The 21228-nt window shown below is 48.6% G+C and overlaps 3 protein-coding genes across 4 annotated transcripts in view; 2 read left to right on the top strand and 1 right to left on the bottom strand.

The window, feature by feature from the left end:
- Positions 1–422: 422 nt before the first annotated feature.
- LOC8025939 (collagen alpha-1(II) chain) lies at positions 423–4483 on the top strand. Its single transcript, XM_029978797.3, has 2 exons — positions 423–1720; positions 1811–4483. Exons 1-2 carry the CDS (start codon positions 709–711, stop codon positions 2611–2613), a joined length of 1815 nt encoding a protein of 604 aa, XP_029834657.2. The 5' UTR covers positions 423–708; the 3' UTR covers positions 2614–4483.
- A 4172-nt stretch (positions 4484–8655) lies between these two features.
- LOC8025935 (cohesin subunit SA-1) lies at positions 8656–14096 on the bottom strand. Its single transcript, XM_002400409.4, has 2 exons — positions 13212–14096; positions 8656–12062 (listed from the first exon to the last, which is right to left on the bottom strand). Exons 1-2 carry the CDS (start codon positions 13884–13886, stop codon positions 9414–9416), a joined length of 3324 nt encoding a protein of 1107 aa, XP_002400453.1. The 5' UTR covers positions 13887–14096; the 3' UTR covers positions 8656–9413.
- A 182-nt stretch (positions 14097–14278) lies between these two features.
- The window catches only part of LOC8025940 (CTP synthase 1), a 54169-nt gene continuing 47219 nt past the window's right edge, over positions 14279–21228 (top strand). The window contains exons 1-3 of one of the 2 annotated variants that reach the window (XM_029978794.4): positions 14279–14441; positions 16423–16603; positions 18789–18958. In XM_029978794.4, coding sequence (XP_029834654.4) covers positions 14349–14441; positions 16423–16603; positions 18789–18958 — 444 coding nt within the window. In that variant the 5' untranslated portion in view covers positions 14279–14348. Of the gene's footprint in view, positions 14442–16369; positions 16604–18788; positions 18959–21228 lie in introns of both variants that reach the window. The other variant, XM_029978795.4, reaches the window with a different exon arrangement.

The following is a 21228-nucleotide window of genomic DNA, read 5'->3' as shown; positions in this document are numbered from 1 at the left end:
CTGCTACTGACAGCGCAACAAAGAACGCGCAGGAAAAAGTTATTTTTGGCCTTCAGTTTTACAGCACACACATTATGCTGACTAGCAGTCGGTAACGAGAAACATACTTGCGTATTTTCTAGCAGAAAACACGAGCGAATATCGCGAATATGTTGTTTTACGCGCACCATCTGCTCTGCGCACGGTTCGACACTTGTCAAACGCAGCTGGCATGTCGATGCATTTGCAGTGCGCAAATGGCCTAGAACCGCTGGTCTGCCCAGTCTGCCTCTCAAAGAAAACCCAAAGTAACTGGAATGTGTTTCCGTCTCAAGCAAACCGTTTTCCCGATGCGGGCTGCGGCCCCTACGACAGCATCCGGCGGTCCGGCTCCAGTCGATTAAAGTTCACGCCTGGCGGCATTGTCGAGAACTAGAGCGCGCAAGTTGATTAATTCTCCCGATCTCGGCTGAGCCCACGCAGAGGAGATCTCTCAAGGCCCGATCGTCGTAAAGTGGAGCGTGTGCCATGCTAACGCGTGAGATGCCCTGCCTCGGAATGTCACTCGGAGACGGCCTCGACTGAATTGACGTCAGAAACACATTTGGCAAAAGTGATCGCCAGCGGACTACGGCCGCGATGCCACGACGCCTGCAGCTGCTGTCATCCTCCCGAGTCTCACTTTGATGCCTGTCGTGAGCGCGACGCCTGAGGAGACTCCCAGCCCAGATGAAGGAGACCGAGCCCGGCGCGGGGACCACGAGCGTCGCCGCGCACGATGCCGACGTCGTCGGTCCAAGCAAGAAGCTCCCGAACGCCTGGGTGGTCTCCACTTGGATCGCCGTCAGCTTCATCGCCGTCCTGGTCGTGGCGCTGGCCATGCTCGCGCTGTGCCTCTTCCGAGTGAACGCTCTCGAAGGGAAAGTCGTCGGCCTCGAGGAGCGGATGTCCCAGCTGGAGGGCAGGGGACTTGAGGTGACCAAGGTCCTGTCGCCCACATATCTCGTGAGGCGGAGACGGCGGCGGCGAGACGTCGAGCCGAGCTGTTTGTGTCCGCCGGGACCCCCTGGACGTCGAGGGCGGCGTGGCCCCAAAGGTGACGTAGGAGAGCTGGGACCTCCGGGGCCGCCGGGACTCCCCGGGAAACCCGGCTTTCCGGGGGCCATCGGAATCGACGGCCCAAAGGGGGACACGGGCCCCATGGGTCTCCCCGGCGTCGCGGGACCCAAGGGGGACAAGGGCGAGGGCGTCGCCATCAGGTCGACCAAGGGCATGAAGAGGTCCGTGACGCGGCTGCACGGCGGGACCTTGGGCTACACTGAGGTCATTGCGATGAAGGGGGCTCCCGGAGAGCCCGGTCCACCCGGTCCGCCGGGGCTGCCGGGCTTTGACGGTCGCACGGGCCCCGCTGGTGAAATGGGGCTTCCGGGTCCGAAAGGGGACAAAGGCGACCACGGGTTTGTGGGGCTGCCGGGCGACCCCGGGATACCCGGCACGCCTGGCTCCAAGGGCAGCCCGGGAACCAATGGACGGAACGGCCTTCCCGGCGACAATGGGCGGGCCGGAACTCCCGGACTCCCCGGTCTTCCCGGGGACAAGGGAAGCAAGGGAGAGCCGGGTCCAGTCGTCACGACGGACGGCGTCACTGTGCCCACATCGTTCGTACAAGGACCGCCGGGTCCCCCGGGCCCGAAGGGAGACCCGGGAATCAAGGGCCCTGTCGGACCCAAGGGAGAGAAGGGTAAGAGAGGGCGCATAGGCGTATTTGGGACACCGGGGGAGAAAGGAGAACAGGGAGATGAAGGTGTAAAGGGAGATTTTGGCTTCCCAGGTGACAAAGGGGACAAGGGTGATTCGGGAGATCCGGGCCCTCCTGGCGAGACTGGTGGAATGGGGCCACCCGGGAACGATGGATTAATGGGCGAGATGGGTCCAGAGGGACCGCCAGGACTTCCGGGGCCTCGTGGCCTCAAGGGAGAAAAGGGCATCCAAGGGGATTACGGCCCAGCCGGACTCATGGGCCCTCCTGGGCTCTCCGGGCCACCCGGAAAGCAAGGTCCAAAGGGAGACAAGGGATATAAGGGGGATTCCTCGGTTGCAAAATATGCGAGGCACACGCTGTTGGGGAGCATGGAGGAACGAGATTTTTCGGGAGGCATGCCAGGACCCCCGGGGCTTCCGGGGGAGCCAGGGCTTCAGGGTCCGCCCGGCATCAAAGGGGCCACGGGAATGGATGGGCAGAAAGGGGAGCCAGGGCAAAAGGGAGACACGGGGAATTCGGGACCGCTGGGGCTACCGGGACCTGCGGGGTCCAAAGGGGATCCTGGAAAGCCAGGGTATGACGGCAGGCCAGGACTGGTTGGGGAAAGGGGAGACCCCGGACGTAAGGGAGACAAAGGGGAGCCCGGAATGTCTGGTCTGGATGGCTTGCCAGGACATCAGGGGGAGCCAGGTGTGCCGGGCCTTAGGGGAAAGCCTGGGAAGAAGGGGGACAAGGGAGATGCGGCATCACTTGGTGCCGAAGGTCCCTGTCCCCCTGGTCTAGACGGCCTTCTTGTTAAAGGGTGCTCCGGTGACCGCAAGGCAGACCCACTTGTTGCTGCGCCATCCCCAAGAGCATCGCTATTTGGTTAAGTGGGACTTTGTTCACTCGTGGGTCAGGGCAAGCATTCCAGTCTCAGCTCCACTGCATAGTAGCAGAAGCAAACCCCCTCTTGCAGTCCAACCACTTCAATCAAAAGTGTACAGATTGGAAGGAGCTATTTTATTGTGACCTCATTCCACTCATGGAACATGGTCAGTTCTATATTTGTGTTGAAGAGCAGCCTTTATCTCGAAATAGATTTTTCCTTCAAGGAGAAAACTTCTGCTCCAGACCTGGCAACTTGTGTTCAAATTAGGATTCTCCCAGGGTTCCTCTACAGATTGTTACTGCACCGCACAACTGTTGGCACAAACACAAGGTCAAACAGCCAGGCATGTAGCCAGGATTTTGATTCGGGGGGGCGGGGGGGGGGGGGGGGGCAGCGGCAGCGACAGCGACAGCCTATGACAAAACGCCGTATGAGGGGGAGGGGGGAGAGGAGGCCCCAGCAAGCAAAATGGAAGATTTCAGGGGGGGGTCTCTCCTTTCCCCTGGCTACATGCCTGCAAACAGCACTGTTTCACTTTGAAAGGGTGGCTGATCACTTTGAAAGGGTCTAGACGGGCACCAAAATTTACCACTGAGGTTAGTGGTCTGTATGAGCACTTCCTGCCACACTAGCAATCCTGATATTGCAGCCCTTCAATTTTAAGGAAAGAACAAAAAAAAAGTTGATCAGTTGTTTAAGCTAAGTGAAATGATATGTGTATGGTAGGCAAGTATAATCTTTTTTTTTTAGAGTTTTCGGGAGTAAATGAGTCCCATTGTTCAAAGAAATGTCTTTCTTTTCAAATGACATTTAAGTTGGATCTAGAATGGCTCCTAGAGCACGAGTGCCCTCAGACATGTGTGTTCAGTTCTGTAAAGCATCTGGCACCTTCATGCCAATCCTAGTTCACATTTCTCTCATGTTCACTTTGAAATCACAATCATTTACATGCTGCAGTCGGTGTATGTTGGTTCGTCCTTTATTCTACTTCCTCTCTGCTTGGGGTGCTGAATTGTCAGACTTTGTCACTGAACTTACAGGCTGGATTAACATTTCACTCTAGTCTCATACATTTGCTTCAATGCTCAATGAATCTCTCAAGCTCATAAGTTCCTCTTGTCTAGAGTATTAAGCGAATGCTGCAGCACTTACTTATCTCGCCGAAGCATGGCATGAATCTCCATGCAGCCCTTGCTACAGCCGAGGTTAGTTGTGCACCTTGAGCCATCGAGCATTGGTGTGGTGGTTCATTTTATTGCTTTCATACACATAGCTTCTGTGATGCCGTCCTAGCATTTCAAAGTATGCACTATTTCTGAACTGTTGAGTGCTCCTGGTTAAGTGCAGTGTCTTAAAATTGTGTAATACTCTTTGATTTTCTAAGCTTTGTCACATTAGACCACTAGTTGTTCTTTTGAGCCGCAAATTTAGCTGGGTGCAGTTTTTTTCCAATGCAGTAGCACAAAGCAGTTGACAAAGCAGCTGTGAGCAATAGGGAAATAGTACCTGTGCTGAAACTCTTGATCTCAGAAACACTTTACTACCACTGCTACCTTGTGAAGGAATTGTATCTCCTGCAACATTCCGCATACTCATGTTTGTACGCAGCAATACTCGTCAAGAATATTTATACTATAGTGCCAAATACTTGTGCTTTATACACCTATGGTCTTTATATTGTCCCAGTTTTGTTTATTTTACTTTCGTGGCTACAGCTTTTGAGCCCTTTTAAAATGTGCCTAGTATACATACTTTTCAGCATGTTTTTTCGTGCTTTTAGGTGGCTTTCCTTTTCTTTTACATTGTCAGAAGACATGTTTTACTATGTTTCTGGAGCCTGTGTAGAAATAAATAAAACCCACTATATAAACAAGTGCATGTTTGCTTATTCGTAAGTTGGCATTAAAATCGACTCGTCATTTCATGCCGTCAAAGGTCAAATGAGGCAACTACTGTCGAGACCGGTTATAACTAGGGTTCCGCGTCTTCAGTTTTTATTTTTTCGAAATTCGGCATACTTTTTTTGGTGTTTATTTTAAAATTCAATTTTCGGTGTATATTTATTCCAAAATAAATTCACCGTTTTTTTTCGGTGAATACAAAAGAAACACCATCGGACACCGGATCAGATGATCCTAGTAGCTGTAATATTTGTGATCACTCAAAGAATGACGACACATATACATACGTGGTCTTCGCTACAACTTCCATCAGGACACACCTCAAAATTGACGAATTCGCGGGAATAATCTTCAGCCACTTCTTTTTCCTCCCTATTCTGAAGACGTGACCGTTTGAGGTGACGACCGTACAGAAACCAGCAGAATGGCAAAAAAAAAATATCCATTGTATTTGTTTTTAACCAAAGGGACGTTTGAGAGGGGTGTTAAAAAAGGTAGTGACGGCTTTCCTCGATGTCCTCTGAAGTGCATGAAGCGAAAAAGCTTATACTAGCCGATATCCAAACTTTTGTTTTTGGGACTGCGAGCTTGACACATTAAGCTCAACCACATAAAGGACACAGATGTCCCTCGAAGGCCGATCCAAGACTTCTAGTGTTGCATGTTGAACCTTGGAAGAGGGCAGTCACGAAGACGTCACATAATGTCGAACCTTGCAAAGCCCTCTCTCTCCCTCTCTCCCCAACCCACCTCGACACAGCCCTAAACAACTGATTTTTCTCGGTTAAAACCGAATTTTAGAAAACAGATTAGATATATTTAGGGCTCCATGTTTTCGGAGTTTATTTTTCGTCAAATTCGGAGGGTGTTTTTCGCAGTTGATTTTTGCCGAAGATTCGGAGTTCATCGGAGTTTATATTTGTTTGACTCCCAATTCTCCGAAATTCTGAGTTTAATTTCGCAGTGTTTCCTATTGAAAATAAATATGTAAATAATAACCGGATGTAAACGTGTGCCAGATTAAAAATAAAACGCGTTTGTATCAATTAAAATTTTTTCAGTTGAATTTGACGTTAGTGCCATTGCCATTGGAAATATTAATTTGTCCCACGACAAATGTTCCACACAAGTGTTACTTCGATAAACGTCGATACCTTAAAATCAATAAACTCCCGGGGGCAGTCGCTACGAAGCTCGCAGTCATCCCACCCTATTCCATCAATGTAGCGCGGCCGCGCGAGGTGGAGTGGTTAGGGATGTAATAGAGAGTTTCAACTGTACCTTTTCTCTATTTAATACAGTCTCTATGGTCCATAACTTTCACTGTTACAAAAACATACCTTCTCCCAGGGGCGGATCCTGACCCCCCTCTTGATTTCTGCATGTGTAAAATTTAGGGCGTGAAACGAGGGAGACGGGGAGGGGGTTCCTGAACATATGGTATGCTGACCAACACCTGACACCCCCCCCCCCCCTCAGGAAATTCCTGCATCCGCCCCTGCCTTCTCCTTTCTCTAAATCACAAATCGCATGGCTCAAACTGGAAACCAAAAGAGTGGCTTTTGTCGCGACCCGAATGTACAATGACCTGTTGCCCTGAATCAACCTCGACGAGACAAGCGGCAAGACCCCTTTTGACAACGGTCTGAGATTTCAAAGATAATTATGGTGCCATTCTTCCAGGACCATTGACTCTGTGCTAATCAAATTGTAAAAAAAGAAAAAAAAAACTTTTTTTTTATGCAGGGGCACATAAACATTTGGAGTTAATCGGATAAATCCGAATTGACCAAAATTTTACCGGCGGGTGTTTTTCGGAGTTTTTCGGATTTATCCGAAAACACGGAGCCCTAGATATACCTTTATCGGTTTAAACCGAAAACCCCGAACCCTAGTTATAACGAAGTCGGTTACAACGAAATAGCGACTACAGTGAAGCAATAATGATTTCCCATTCCCTTTTGCACTTCGTTATAACTGACGTCGGTTTTAACGAAATAGCGGATATAGCGAAGTGGTTTCCGATTCCCATTGACTTCGTCGGTCTTGACAGTACTCCTTAGCGAATTTAAGAAATTTTCTCTAGTCACGCGCGCAAATAATGAAACAATCTTTCATGACAAAGACACACTAATGCAACGTGCACAGAATTATGAACTTGTTCTGGGAGAAAAATGTTCATTTGCAGAGAGGAGCAACAATAATGGTTAGGGTTTAGCCGTACAAGAAGTGCCTTGGAATTAAAGGGCGCCAATGTAGGGCAAGTAATTCTGTTACACACCAACTCGATTTTCCGATGCCATGCCACTGCACATGCGCAGACGCTTCACGCGAATCTGGTTTCTGCGCACGCAGTGCTCGCACCTGATGGGGGCAAATGTGCACTTGTTTGTAAACAGCATGTTGGTGTGTATAATGTCGGATATTTTTAGTAGTCCCCCAGCAGGGTGAGAACGGCCCGGCATCTCTTTCGGATGCCACGTTTTCCGACGTCCACATGTCGACTGTTGTCATGCTCTGACAGCGCGTACGTGCTCAAGGTTCGCGGGATGCCCAAGTGTTATTGAAGGACGGAAGCTTGCGCTGGACGCAGGACAACCGAAGCCCTTCCCCATTATTCGCATCCTGTTAGCGACTTGTAGCGAGGTTAAGCCTTCTCTAGGTAGGAATATAAAAAGTTTGCAAACATCATATAATGGCATACCCGATAAAAAGAACACCGGATAAAAAGAAATGTGGCTTTGTCCCAGCTGCTTAAGAGTTTGTCAAGGATGCGTGGTTATTTGCAGTGTTGTGAAGCACTTCAAGTAGGATTGGATAACTTTTAGTACTATACTTGAAATACATTCTCTCTGAATGTCTATGTTTACTTCACTTGAAGGTAATTTTTCCGGTCCTTTTCGAGGAAAGTACAACTTCCGACTTTAAAGTGGCGGTGCAACGATATTCAATTAGAATGTTTTTCACTTTACACGAGCTTACTGGCACTAGTGGGACTCAAGGATACTCGCACGCAACGCACTGACCAAGAAAATCCTTTGTTGTGCTGTAATTTCAAGGACAAAACCGAGTGTTTTCATTCAATCTCTCCTTCGCAAAACCTGATGACGTAGCTGGGCGGTAGCAGTACCGCCCAGTGACGATATTTGAATCAGGCTCATAGATTGGACCCGAGCATGGCATGGACACTCGATTTAGGCTCGTGATAATCGATAGCTCGAGAAGCATTCGGGTAGTGTTCTGTGTCCAATCGCTGCAATGACGACAACAGCCGAACCATAACAATGTCTGGAACTCAGCGCGTGTCCTGTGCCTTGCCAACCCCAGCGCGTGGCCATGATCAACATTGGCGGCATATAATCGGCTCCAGATCACGTGGCCGCTTGTTCTGGTTGCGAGTTGAGAGGATGAACTCTGCTCGTTTTTCTTTATTTTTTTCTGCGACTTCGATTGCATGTGGTGAAAAACCAACGGGTATTTCACAGGTCATTAACGTCAGGGATCCGTTCTAAGCGGTATTTGTGCAAAATAAAAAAAATCGTTGCATCGCCCCTTTAAGGTACATTCCTCCCAAATTTGGCCTTAATTTAAATTTGTATCTCGAGACAATGCTTCGTCAACTCCGATTAAAACAATGCAAAAAACAACCCCCCCCCCCCCCCCCAAAAAAAAAAGATTTTGTTGTCTGTGTTTTTCTTTATTTTGTCTCTCGTCCTTTGCACTGTTTTAATTCTCAAGTATGTTTAATACCCTTGGATGCAAGCCAGTGTAAGCAGCGCCAAATTCAGAAGTCGGAGAGACTTCTGAATTTGGCGTTGTCTCCGAAAATAACTCCTTTATGGCTGTTTGACTTTATCACATATTCGCTGCCATTTGCAAAAATAACTATGTACCCCAAGTTTCCCCTGGGGCAATGCATATCAGTTAAAAAAACAACAACAAAAAACACTATGTGAACAAAAAGGCATCCTGAAAGATTGTGTTAAAAAGTTGTATTTTACTTCAAGTACATTGGACCCAGTGTACTTACTGTACATAACCTCTCATTTACTTTATATTTTACTTCAAGTACTTTTTAGATGGACTTTACCCAACACTGCACATATGGGCACATGGAAGGAGAGCTTATGAAACAGTGAGCCTTACAAGCAATTTTCCATCTTTATTCGTCGTTCAGCGAGCTACAAAGGTGGGAAAGTGGAAACATTAATGTACAAATAAATAGTGTTCTGATAACACCGAGACTGATCTAACTGTGATCTATCAATAATAGAGATATAATATTGTGGGATACACTGCAATAGTGTGAGTAACCACAAATGTAAATGGCTTTTACGAAACAAGGTTCATCCCGGGAGGGACCTGTCAACAGGGAACTCTAATGCTAAAATGTTTATCAAGCAAACGGCAGATCAGTTCACTTTCTGAGCTTTGCATTACACATGGCATGCTCACTGTTTTGCTAAAAGGACATTTGGCTGAATGATAGCCCCACGTGATGGGTCTCACTCAGTCGGGCAAAAAGAGAATCCTGCAAGAAAGATATAGCAAAAAGAAAGGTTTAACAAAGTTGCAAACTCATAATCACCACACCTAAACAAAGTATGGTTGGGTATATTATGTTATACACAAGAAATGCAGCCTCGTGGCTGGTTTCGCAGGTACACACGACCATTAAAATGTGCATTGTGCAAACAAAGAGTTTAGACATGCCATCTCAAGACTGCACAGAGAGCAAAACAAAGTAGATCTGCTACGAATTCGGTTTAGCAAAGTGCCTCACCACCACACATACATTTTGGTAACACTTCTCAAGAAAAAACTGCAATAGCAGAGAAACGAATCTGGGTGCCTTTTTTTGAGAGGGTCGGCCCAGGTAGGGCCGCTTTCTTGGCAATGCCTAGTGCCTGAACTCTGACTCCGAGCCTCGGTCGGAGTCCTGGTCCACTTCCTCCTCCTCTCCCACGTGACCATCGTCCTCGCGCTGCCGCTTCCTTCCTCGGTACTGGCGTCCTGGGGCCCTGGCCACGGTCTGTTCAGCTTCTCCATGAACCAGGCTAGTCCTGTAAAGCTGCAGCGGCTGCCAATCGTCCGCCCGCGAGGCCGGCAGCTTGGCCTGCACGTGACGATCCAGGTACTGCAGCACCACCTTCTTGTCTTGTTTCATAAGCTTGTTGGTGAACTCGCAGAGAAGCTCCAGGAAGGGCAGGTTTGGCGGTGGACCCAGTGCGTTGTGCGGGTTCTCGAACGGAGTGCACGAGAATACAATGCCCTCTCGGTGCAACGCGGCCACAGAGTCCCTGTTCTTGACCTGGTCCAGGCCAAAGGAGAGGGCGAAGCGCTTGGCCAGTTCCTTGATGGCCAGGAAGCCCTCGTCCTGACGCGAGACGTTCCCCAGCCGGTCCCGCTCCAGCGTGTTGAAGAGCGACGTGAGCGACTGCACCATGGTGCGTGCACAGTTCACCTTGTTGATCTCACGGGCCTTGCCCAAGGTCGCCTTAATGATGTCCCCGTAGTCGTTGTAGAAACGAACGTAGTGCTTGAACACGTCTGCTGCTGGACGGACGCTTATGACGTTGTACACGACCAGCTTGCAGAACGAGGCCAAGAAGTTGCGCCTCTTGTGAAGCTCCTCTATCTTGCGGTGCTCGTCTTGCTCATCCTCGGCCGCTGTGTCGTCCTCCACGAAGACATTGTTCTGGATGAACTCGCTCAGGTTGGCTTGTAAGGAGCGGTCTGGCTCGAACACGAGTGCGCTGAAGGGCTCTCCTTCGCCCAGCTGGCGGCAGAAGATGATGAGTAGGTCGCAAATGGTGACAAAAGCTTCCTCTTGAAGGACTCCCGTGCAATGGCGCAGCATGTGGACCATTGTGTCCATGAACTCGCGCAAACGTGCCCTGAGGGCGTGGACGTGCACCATCTGGATGTTACCTTCATCTAAAACCGCCAGGTCCCACATGATGCCCGAGGAGCAGCACGAGATGGCATGGCGCACTCCTTCGAGCGAGAGCGTGCGTTCTCCGGCTCCCTTGACCCAGAACTCGAAGATACCTTCCCAGATGGTCCAGGGTCCCAGGTTGTGGCAGACGTAGAAGATGGAGACCTTCTTGAGTGCCGACTGCACGGCGTAGATGTCGTCGTCGTCCGCCTCCTCTCCGGCCTCTGCATAGGCCATCAGGGCATGCTTGTACCGACCGACCAGAGAGTCTACGAGGGTGCCACGTGACACGGCACACCGTGAGTGAACGGCCAATTCCTCACTGCAGAGGGCCTCGTACGTTCTGGCACAGGTCTCCAGCACCTCTGTGTCGTCGTGGCGCTCCACAATCTCCTGGATGAGCTTGAGCAGCGAGTCTAATGACTTCTCCTGGCGACTCGAAGTGTAGATTTCAAGGTCAAAGTACTGAGGTAGCACCATGAGGTTGGCTATCTTCTCCTGGTCGGCAATGTACTTGCTCAGCAGGCTGGGCAGGGCCTGGATGAAGTGCTCTGTCAGCTTCACCCGATCGTCGGCCACCTGTTTCATCTCCTTGTTGGACATCTGCTTGCGGTTGGGGCCTCTCCCCACAGGGGGCTCTCCCGTGGCCGCCTGCTTGGTGCAGCACACCATGATCTCAATCAGGGAAGTCTCCTGACGGTCGTCCAGCTGCTCTTCGTCTGGACCCGGTTCTTCGAGCAGCAGGTCGGTCATGCACTCCCAGTCCTTCATCATGGGGTTGCTTTCTATCAAGCTGTCAACGAGGTAAGCACCGTGCTCGTGCAGCTCGCTTTCGATGAAGAACTGCACCAGGTCACGGATCAAGGGAGTGTTCACCGAACGCTTCTTTCCCCTCCGCGTCCGCAGCCCCTGGACGGCCGCCTCGTCTGGCTGGAAGAGCCGCTCGTTGAGGAACTCTCCCGCAGCCTGAGCCACAGCTCGGTGGGAACTGTACACGAGCTCGTAAACGTGCTCACAGTCTTTGTCCGTCAGGATTTCCCGGTGAAACTTGTGGATGCTGATGACCAGCTTGGCAGCATGCACCGCAACCTCATATTCCTTGTCCAGGGTCATGGTGACGATGCGGTCCTTAAACTTGTTTGTAAAAAGCTCCATCTTGCTTGTCAGTTCTTCGGAGGCATACAAGGGCAGCAGGGCCTGCAGACAGCGCAGTCGGACATCTCCCACCTTGTCGTGTAGTGTCCATCCCAGGTACTTCAGGTAGCTGTCATCGAGGAAGTGTTGGTGGAACTTCTTCATCCACTGTCCAATCTCCAGCATGCAGATGGAACGCACCTCCGGTAAGGTGTCGCGGTAGCGATGCACAAAGACACTTTTGAACATGTAAGTGAGCATGTTTTTGATCTCCTCGGTATTTTCTTCTAAATCCTGACGCTTGGTCATAAGGAGCTCGAGGCGCTCTGTAGCTCGCTTGTCCTTGTTCTTCTGCCGCTCTGCTTCATACTGGCGCTGTGTGTTGTCCAGGCTGATGCTTAGGTTAAGCGCCACATCCACGAGTGCGGTCATCAGTTTCATTGCAGCCAGGGTAGAGGTGTGACGAAAAGCTCGTACCTGCGAGACATCCAATACACATTCTTAGCTTACGAGATGTTCGCTTAGTTATCACATATGTGCTCAATAGCCACACAAACCTGAAGTAAGTAAAAATCTGCTAACAAGAGACGCAACTGATAAATGAAAAAAGTGCCTCAGTTGCATCCACCAGTTTCTACATTTTCTCGCATGGCAGCATGTTCGACAGGTGTGTAGCAGCCGAGCTAGTGGTGCTACCGAAACAATACAAAAGAAGCCTGTCGGTACGAGCAGACAGGATTGGACACGACGAGCTTGGAGATTCAACGACTGAGCGGCTTCATCGAGTGATGTCCACTACAGTTTCCTTCCTTTTGTAAATATTGTGCATTAAATATGTTGGAACCAGGACCACAGCACCCAAGATATCCTATGTTGGGTGACATATTGGGACGTTGAGATACAGCTTTCCTGGACCGACTAAAGCCAGCTTTCACTACAGCCCTCGACACTACTACACCCCTGTGTCGCAGAACAGCTCTCCAACTTACTTTACATTTACAACGCAAATGGCCCGGGCCACTTGTCCAAGGGGGGCATCTGTAGCAGCCAAGCTAGTGGTACTACCGAAATGATAAAAAAGAAGCTTGTCGGCGTGAGCAGACAGCACGGGACACCACGAGCATGGAGATTCGGCGACCAAGCGGCCCGGGGGCTACAACAAGTGATGTCCACTACCGTTTCCTTCCTTTTGTAGATATCGTACACAAAAAGGAGTAAGTAATTCAGCGTGTTTTCTGTGCTATGTTTATCCATTCTAGGCTCTTTTGTTTTGGGAGATTAAGAGAAGACATTAGAGCAGCTCAGAATGCTGAGACCTTGAACCTTATGTCAAGAGCTGCATAACACTGTGTACCACAGGGACAAGGGATGGAGAATAACTACAAACATCTTTCAATGGAAGTTGTCGTTGTTGTCCGTCCCTTCCTCACATTCAGTACCCTTAACAACATGCTCGTCCTTTACGTACCACAGCACTCACGTGAGAAAGGGAGATAGTGCATGTCCTACCTTGTTAGCTCACACTATTTGTGCTATTTTATTCGTAGTGAAATGCACCAACCAGCTTAGCAACATGCTTTACAAAGAGAAAAATAAAAATGTACGCCACCACAAGGTGCTTCTAACCTGAGAGTCTGACAAGCCCGTCAGGATGGAGATGAGGTTGTCCATGAGAAACTGGTCGTAGATGATGCTGTACTGGCACTGGCGGACCAGCACCTGCACGAACTCGCAGAAGCTCTGCCGAAACTTCTTCCACTGTGGTCCGGCCATGATGAGCGGGTAGTCCCCGCTGTCCTCGTCGAATTCCTCGGTCATCTTGCGTATGATTTGCGTGTGCTCCATGGTCACTTGCATCTGGGGCGTGATGCGACCCTTGCAGCCCGAGCAGTGGAAGAAGAACGTCATTAAATCCAGCAGAGCCGCGTCTTTGTCCTGCTTGTATGACTCAATCCAGTCATCCACGACGGCCGTCAGCGAATGACGGCCCTGCTTGACGATCTCGTACAGGCTGCTCGGGTCTTCGCTCGTGATGCCCTCGGAGGAGACGTTGCGCCTCGCACCCCGGCCTCTCCCGCCGCCTCGACCTCGGCCGCGGCCGCGTCCGCCTTCGCCAACACGACGACGCTTGCCTCGAGCTCGAGCACCAAACTCGACCTCGGAGGAATTGTCGTTGGATTCGTTGAGGCCGTCGTCCAGATCCAAGAAGAAGTCGTCGGGATCGAGGCCGGAGTGGTCGGTGCCATCGTCTTCGCTCTGTCGGGTTCGCTTTCGGCCCGCGATGGCGTTACGGAGGATCATAGTCGGTGGAGGCCGACTCGGCCTTCAATTTCGGGCTCGAAAAAGTGGTCGAACTTCGAACTATCTTTTAAACGGTCGAAAACAACGTCTACAACATTTGAGCGGGAAATCAGGGAAATCGCGAAATCTCGCACACAGGCAAGGCAAGCTAGGCGAGCAGCCGAGCAGCGTCCTTTTTGCGATGGCGATTCCGCCAACTCCGCACTTCCCGCTTCCCTTTTTGCGTTTTTGCCATCACTCTTTCGGCTAATTTATTAAAATGGTAAATGTAAGTGTACATTATCATAAGTAACACATAGTATTTACCTTGAACTTAATAATAGTGAGTAATTTGTATTGCTTTGAAGAACGAAATGCCTTAATTTCGTTGGTTTGTTTTTTTTGCCGTCGACGCCGACCGCAGGCGACGCAAGGCCATAATGATCATCATGAGCGCGCTGGCTGGCTGGCTGCTGCAAATGAATGACGCGCGGCCTGCGACTCGCTTCTCTTGTTGGGCCACGTCTGGCCGGTTTGCCGTCCATCGCCAAAGGCGAAGTCCTAAGATATAGTCCTGTAAGTACGCTTGCTCTTCTCGGGCCCTTCAAGTATTTTTAATAGGTGTTGAATGATGGTCAGAAGCGCCCTGCACCCTCAAGGTGCTGGGGTCACTTTTCTCTTGTCTCCGCATCCCCCCTTTTTTCTTTTTTTAATCCAAACCCCGAAGTGCGGTCCCGTTTATCAGCTTTACAATATAACCGTACGATTCCTTTTGTCTTCGTCTTTACTGTTCGTAGTTAGAACCCTGTAAGCCGAAACCTCGAGTGTTGCTTCGCGGAGGTAAATGTTTAGCCCAACCACGTGTTCGTCCCAAATGATTGCGTAGTCGCGAGGCGGATAGCGTATCGGTGAAAAATGATCTGGGCCATCCGGTGCTTGACATGGCAGCCGCAGGCACAGTCGACAACAAATGACACCGATCTCACACGACAAACAACGATCTACAGGCTGTCCTGCCTGGAGTGCTATTCCGACGTGAGAAAAATGCGCATAAGTCGTTAAATAACAGTCAAACTTTCCACAATTGCGTCCTTAGGTGGCGCATTTATTCTACTCAAATGTTGCGAACGTAGGTATCCGGAAAAGTAAGTGGAAGAATGCAAAAAACTTGCTGTTCATGCTCAGGGAGAAAATGGTAAACGAATTATGACACTGCTACTCAGAACAACGCCACTTCGAACAAAAATTAGGAAGTTTCTTCGAGAGGGACATCTGAAAGCAGGTTCGTACTTGTGAGGTGTGATCTGTGAGTAGCAGTGTGAACCACACTGTTTGTTTCCGGTTTTCTTGTACAGGAATGGCAAGCTTTTCTTTTCTTGAATTTTTCCCCCGAAGCCTACATTTTTAAACTTTGAACATGATAGATGCATCATCTAAAGACACCTGTGGGAAAAATTTAATTGCACTCTATTCATTGCCTCGCTCACAATCTTTTTTTTTTTTACATTGGTATGCAGAGTCAAGTTCATCTACTTCTTGCACAGGGGTTACAATGATTTCAGAATGCCGAGCTCTTATTGGCTGTTTAAAAAAAAATGGTGGGTAGACCTCAAGGCATCTGGCATTCAGGTCTACCCACTGTCCTTTCAATCAAAGCCAATTAAAGCTCGGCATCGTTCTGACGCCACTGCAACTCCTGCGCAAAAAGCAGACGACTTGCTCTCCGCATAGCACCGTGAAGACACCTGTAGTTGGGCATTTGGTCTACCAAAGGTGAATCATCCTCAATGTATGCCTTACACCTCACATGTTTGAACCAGTGTCAGTGACAAACGTGTTTGTTAATAAGGATGTTTCAGACAGGTTACAAACGTATTGAAGTGTTAAAGGGAAGATAAAACCCTTTTTTAAAAAAAAAGAGATAGAGCTTGATTCTAGCGTAGTTTTATCCCGTGAATCTGAGTATCACGTTTGTTTTCCCTGAAGATGTAACTAAACAGGAGAAAATATGAAAAACCTCCAACCAGTCATGACGTCATAAGAGAATCTTTCGGCCGCCAAGCACATGTTGCTCGAGGGCCGTGCGTGCAATCGCAAGCTTGCCAGTTATATTACCCCTCACTGGCACCATTCGTGATGTCTTTTTCTACCCTTTTTAAAAATAGCAAGAGCGTGTGTGCATATCTTTAATAGGTACTGAAGATGCGTGAGAACAGAGATTCCGAAGACTCCTTTTGTGACGTCACATTCTGGGAAGGAGGGCCTTCAGCAGTACTTTGAAAATGATTTTCTGCAGCCTCCATGCACCAAATTAAAAAATAATTTCGATATTCGTGGTCCTGGAGGTCAAATGAAAATGATTTAAAATGTGTTTCTTCAAATACCAAACCGCTTTAGCTTCTCTTTAGGTCTATTCCTTAAAATTATCCCATGTCTGTTCAAACCAATGTTTCCGTTTCTAAGCTTGACTTAACGAGATTTTTGGTTCCTTCTTACAAAAACAGGCGTGAGACTTTGTGCAACTGAACAACATTAAGCCACCCCTCCCAATCTCCAGCCCCCAGTGGCGGCCATGAAGTACATCCTGGTGACTGGTGGCGTCATCAGCGGCATTGGCAAAGGGGTGATTGCCAGCAGTACTGGGACAATTCTCAAGGCGTGTGGGCTCCAAGTGACCTCTATTAAGATTGACCCATACATCAACATTGATGCCGGGACCTTCTCACCCTATGAGCACGGTTGGTGCCGTTTGCTTCTCTTCGTTTGAAATTATAGTCGCCATTCCCAAGACTTAGTGTAGAGAGTGCATCGGTATTCCAATTATTGGATATCCCAGCTCAACATTTACTTGTTTGATATCAGCTAGACTGTAGAGGAGCGTATGCTAAGCCGGGTACAATGTATTCACTACTCGATCAAAATTTTATTGAGTATCTTACAAAAGGAATTGTGCAAAATAGTGAAAACAAGGGCTCCTCACAATGGCAAAAGCAGTAGTACCATTGTCAAGTTTCCAGTGGGAAACCTAAATATTTGAGACTGGTCTTCAGGTGTGTGCCCACTGCCATATTTGCTCTTGTTTCTTTTTGTTGTGTACTGATGGCATCATTTTATGCTGCCTAGGAGTTTGCTAGCTCTTAAAAGAGCTGTGCAACTATTTCAGTGCTTTGTTTAAATAATTTGGGAGTTGGTGTCTCGACCTTTCTGAAGTAAAGAACAAAAAACCGCTTTTGCCTGCATATCCTAGTTTTTATTTTAAAAATTGACACAGGTTGAGGTTTTTGGCACCTCTCAACTCCTTCATCTTCCGAGTCACGTGCGCTGTGATGTGAAAGGAGAACGCGCGGGGTTCTGGTGAAGCTCTTTCTCTCTCGAGCCATCAGTGAGCAGCGAGAACTCACCTGCTCACGACCACGTGACCGCGTGCTTGCGCAGCGCAATCGCTGATGGCGAAAGGAGGAACGTCTCGCCTGGGTCCGGCCATCCTCCTCCGGCTCTGCCCCTGTCCCCTGCTACCGGTTTTGTTGACCTCGGATAGATGGCGCCACTAAAACTCCATATAATAAAAGTTCTGTCGATGATACCACGTTTCTGACACATTTATATTTATGTTGAAACAACAAGATTTATTTGAAAAATTACCTGTTATCGAGCAGGTATTTTATAATTTGCTATCTTTTTAGAAGTCCCCCTTTGACGTCACGCTGCGTGTTTCTCGTGGCCGCCCCTCGCGGCTGCAGGTTAGGAAATATTATAATTTTTGCCTCACGATTACGCGGCAGTACCGCAACATTTCAAAGGAAGGAGATGTGTTTTCTGTCCTTTGTGACAAGATAAACAATGTCAAAAGCAGAAGATGCAAATTCTTTCAACATGCAAATCATTGCACAGCTCCTTTAACATTGTGAATAGCAGACATTTTAAGGCAGATACAACAAGTTCCCATCTGTCATTTCACTGGCAAAGGCAGGTCTGACGGACTGTACAGGGAGTGTCAGGTTAATGGACATGACATTGAAGGAGTGTACTTTACATACTGGGTTAGATACGACATAAGAAAGACAGTGCAAGGGGGAAGAGGGCGGATACTAGGAAAGCTGAAGTGGAGAAGAACGACATCTTTTCCACAACGGCTTCTCTTTGGCGGGTTCGAATCCCGATCGAGGTGCCCGCAATATGACGGAGGCTTATTGCGGAGAAGGCGCCGTGTAACCGAGCTTTCGGTTGCACGTCAAAAGATCCCCAGGTGGTCGAAATTAATCCTCAGTCCTCTGCTGGGGCGTGCCAGATGCCCGTCGTAGGTTTGGCACGTAAAACTCCCAAATTTGACAACGGCTTCTCTTGTGTGCGCCCTTTTTCCTTTTGCACTGTCTTTCTTATGTTGTATCTGACTATAATGCAATGGCGTCACTAGCGTGACCAGCACCCAGGGCAGGATTTAGTTGCGTAGATGAAAACGACCGTTGCTTGTTGGCCATTGCTGCATTGTTCACTTTAATGCCACAGTGCACAACACTGTGCCACCCCTGGCTGGTAGTCATCAGAAGACACACAAGCACAGAAGGCAGGGGTGCTGGCTGTTTGATAAGATATTAGAGAGCCTAGATTTAAGAGAGGCAGCAACTCAAACCATGAAGAGTGTCGGAAATCTAATATTTTGATGGCATGTGCATTACATTGTCATGTGGCAAGGAGGAAAGCAGGCTGAGATGATTGCAGCCAATTAACCCTTTCATCCCCTCCTTGCAGCTCATTGCAAACGCAGCCCCTGAACTACGTGACTCTGATCGGGCATTTGTAAACATTCTGGAACCTAGGCACACTATATGATATACATAACATGCAAGAGGAAACAATACAGCAACACTCGTTTATCTATGTAACCAAATCATAATAATAAACCTATCATGTTTTGTGTTTCAGGTGAAGTCTATGTGCTTGATGATGGTGGCGAGGTAGACCTTGACCTGGGAAACTACGAGCGGTTTCTGGACATCACCCTGCACAGGGACAACAACATCACAACTGGCAAAATTTACCAGCACGTCATCAACAAGGAGCGCAGGGGCGATTACCTTGGAAAGACTGTACAGGTGGGAAATCTTTCCTTCTTTGGTGACCTCAGTGCCATCCACAGTATGGTCACTGCAATGTTGGAAATGACAAAGTGCATCTTTCAAAGGTCCTACTCACCGTGCCAGCTTTCTGCCTGCCTCCACTGCTACCTTGGCTGTGCAGACACAAATAAAGCTTACAAGATACCTGAGTGACAATGAAAACAGTGAGCTTATGTATTGAAGGCAGACCAACTAGTTGCATTGTAGTCCTATGCTCAGGGATGACTTTCTTTGGCAAGTTAGATCTGAAAAGTGCCCCCATTGTTGCCTGGGTGAGTTGCCCCATGTATCGAGCACAGTGATGTGATTGCTGCTCCAATTGTGCCAAACTGCGCCAAGGGGCAAACCCTGATACTTCCTGCAACATTTTGCTAAGATATGGGCAATCTGCGCCAAGCCTGTGCCAAAGGGCCAATTTCGGTTGCCTTTCAAAACTGAAACTAAACTGAGTACCTTATTTGATCATGCATGAGCTACTTGGCGAAAGCGGCCGCACGACACAAAGTATCCTGCATCAGTCGTCCGTCCGGTCTTGCATGGTTTTTCCTGCCGTCTCTCGTTTCGCGCTCTCGTCGTCTCGTAAGTCTCATCTCGCCTCTTTTTAAAATTTTTGCAACAATACACGCTAACGTGTGCAGACGCTCCGACACTAGCTTGCCAGCCATGCCATGATGTCGTGTTGTATGTGTATGCATATATGTATATATTTCTGGCGGCAATTGCTCTTTTTAACGAGTATCTATAGAATAGACATGCCAATAAAGAAAAAAAGATCAAGAGAAAGATAATGAAAATAAAAGGAACTAGAAAGTCAGAAATGGTTCGTAGTCACTCTGAAATATCCCGAGTGGACTTTCCACCATGCCTCAAGCCTGCTCTTTGAGCACATCACATGTTTGTTCTCCTCCGTAAAGCCAAGGACCTGCTCAATGCGGGTGCCGACGTCTGTCGCAACATCTGTTGCACGGCGGGAGTTACTTTGTGAGCTGAAGCACTTGCTCCTGAAAGCAACGGCCGTGGGAAAACTATATTTGGCCCGTGCCTTCCAGCCACTGTGGTCGCACGACGTCTGGTGTTGTCATCCCCACGTCGCTGCAGATATGACGTTTTCTAAACTGAAACATAAAGACTGCCGCAAGGTCATCAACATTCTTGTTCTTGTTTAAATCATACGCTACTGCAAAAATCCCTCTTTAACTCAGACTGCTGTGTTGAAGTATTGATTACCTAGGTTTTTCTCGGTGGGCTTTCTTTCGAGAGGGACACCGGTACATGAAAAATCTGTTGCAAAAGAAAAAAGTTAGTGAAGAGAAGTGAATTAAAGCAAAGAAGGCAATATCTGCACTTTGAACCCAGACAGCATGCTTGTTTGTCTCGAATTCAGTCGTTGCACAAAGCGCTCCAGAACTTTTTGACCCTGGCTCGCTATGTCTTGCATCGATGCGCTCAGGTTCTTTTTTTCTGCTTGTTTATCTCACCTGCCGGCCTGGTAAGCACGCGCTGCTAGACTTTTTTTTGGTCGTATGCTGGACAGTTGCATTTTGCATACAATTGTGGGAATCAGTTGGCGACGGAGCGGAGTAGCATGGTTTCGGTTTCGGTCAAACAGACGTCTCCGCTTGTGCGACGAAGCAGGTGCAGCTGCGAGCTGCAGTAAGACCTCATTAATTCGGATCTCATGGGACCTGCAAAAATGTCCGAATTATCCGAAAGTCGAACTATCGAAAGGACAAAAGAAAAACTGTGCGAAAAAGTTTCCCTGTGACATACCTTTATTTTAAGAAGAAATCTGTTATTACCGCTCGCTTTCTGGACGACACTTGGGCGGAGACGGCAACTTTCCTAAGTGCGGTCGAGTGCTCCACCACACTCGCACTGTCGGAGCTACGCATCCCATGCGCTGACGATTTCGCACAGCAAGGCCTCTTCTAGTTTCGGGCGCACCAACTTCTACGGCCGCTTTTTTTTTTCGCGCTGAACTTCTCGCTCTCAAAAGCCTGTAGGATATTGGCCTCAATTTTCGTGTACGTCGCCAGACTGCTTCTTTTGTTGTCGTAACTTTCCATCACTTGTCGAGAGACGCCGTCCTTCAAGGCCCTCAGTATTTCCGCTTTCGTCGCTAAATTCTTAGCAACAGAAAACGAGTAGCACATTTGACCAATCATCGGAGCGGCAAAATCGCGACACCTGACACTATTTTTCCCGAGCGCGCCGATAGCGAGAGTGCCAGTCACATTGCATTTTTC

The sequence above is a fragment of the Ixodes scapularis genome, unplaced genomic scaffold (assembly GCF_016920785.2).
Source record: "Ixodes scapularis isolate PalLabHiFi unplaced genomic scaffold, ASM1692078v2 PGA_scaffold2__306_contigs__length_199485367, whole genome shotgun sequence".
Lineage (NCBI taxonomy): Eukaryota > Metazoa > Arthropoda > Arachnida > Ixodida > Ixodidae > Ixodes > Ixodes scapularis.
This window is presented reverse-complemented; position numbering and strand designations above follow the sequence as displayed.

Excerpts from the sequence above, each read along its gene's own strand:
- LOC8025935 (XM_002400409.4), bottom strand. The coding sequence starts at position 13,886 with ATGATCCTCCGTAACGCCATCGCGGGCCGAAAGCGAACCCGACAGAGC. Across the intron at positions 12,063-13,211 it reads CGGGCTTGTCAGACTCTCAG|GTACGAGCTTTTCGTCACAC; the intron begins GTTAGAAGCACC and ends GATGTCTCGCAG.
- LOC8025939 (XM_029978797.3), top strand. The coding sequence starts at position 709 with ATGAAGGAGACCGAGCCCGGCGCGGGGACCACGAGCGTCGCCGCGCAC. Across the intron at positions 1,721-1,810 it reads CGGACCCAAGGGAGAGAAGG|GTGACAAAGGGGACAAGGGT; the intron begins GTAAGAGAGGGC and ends TTGGCTTCCCAG.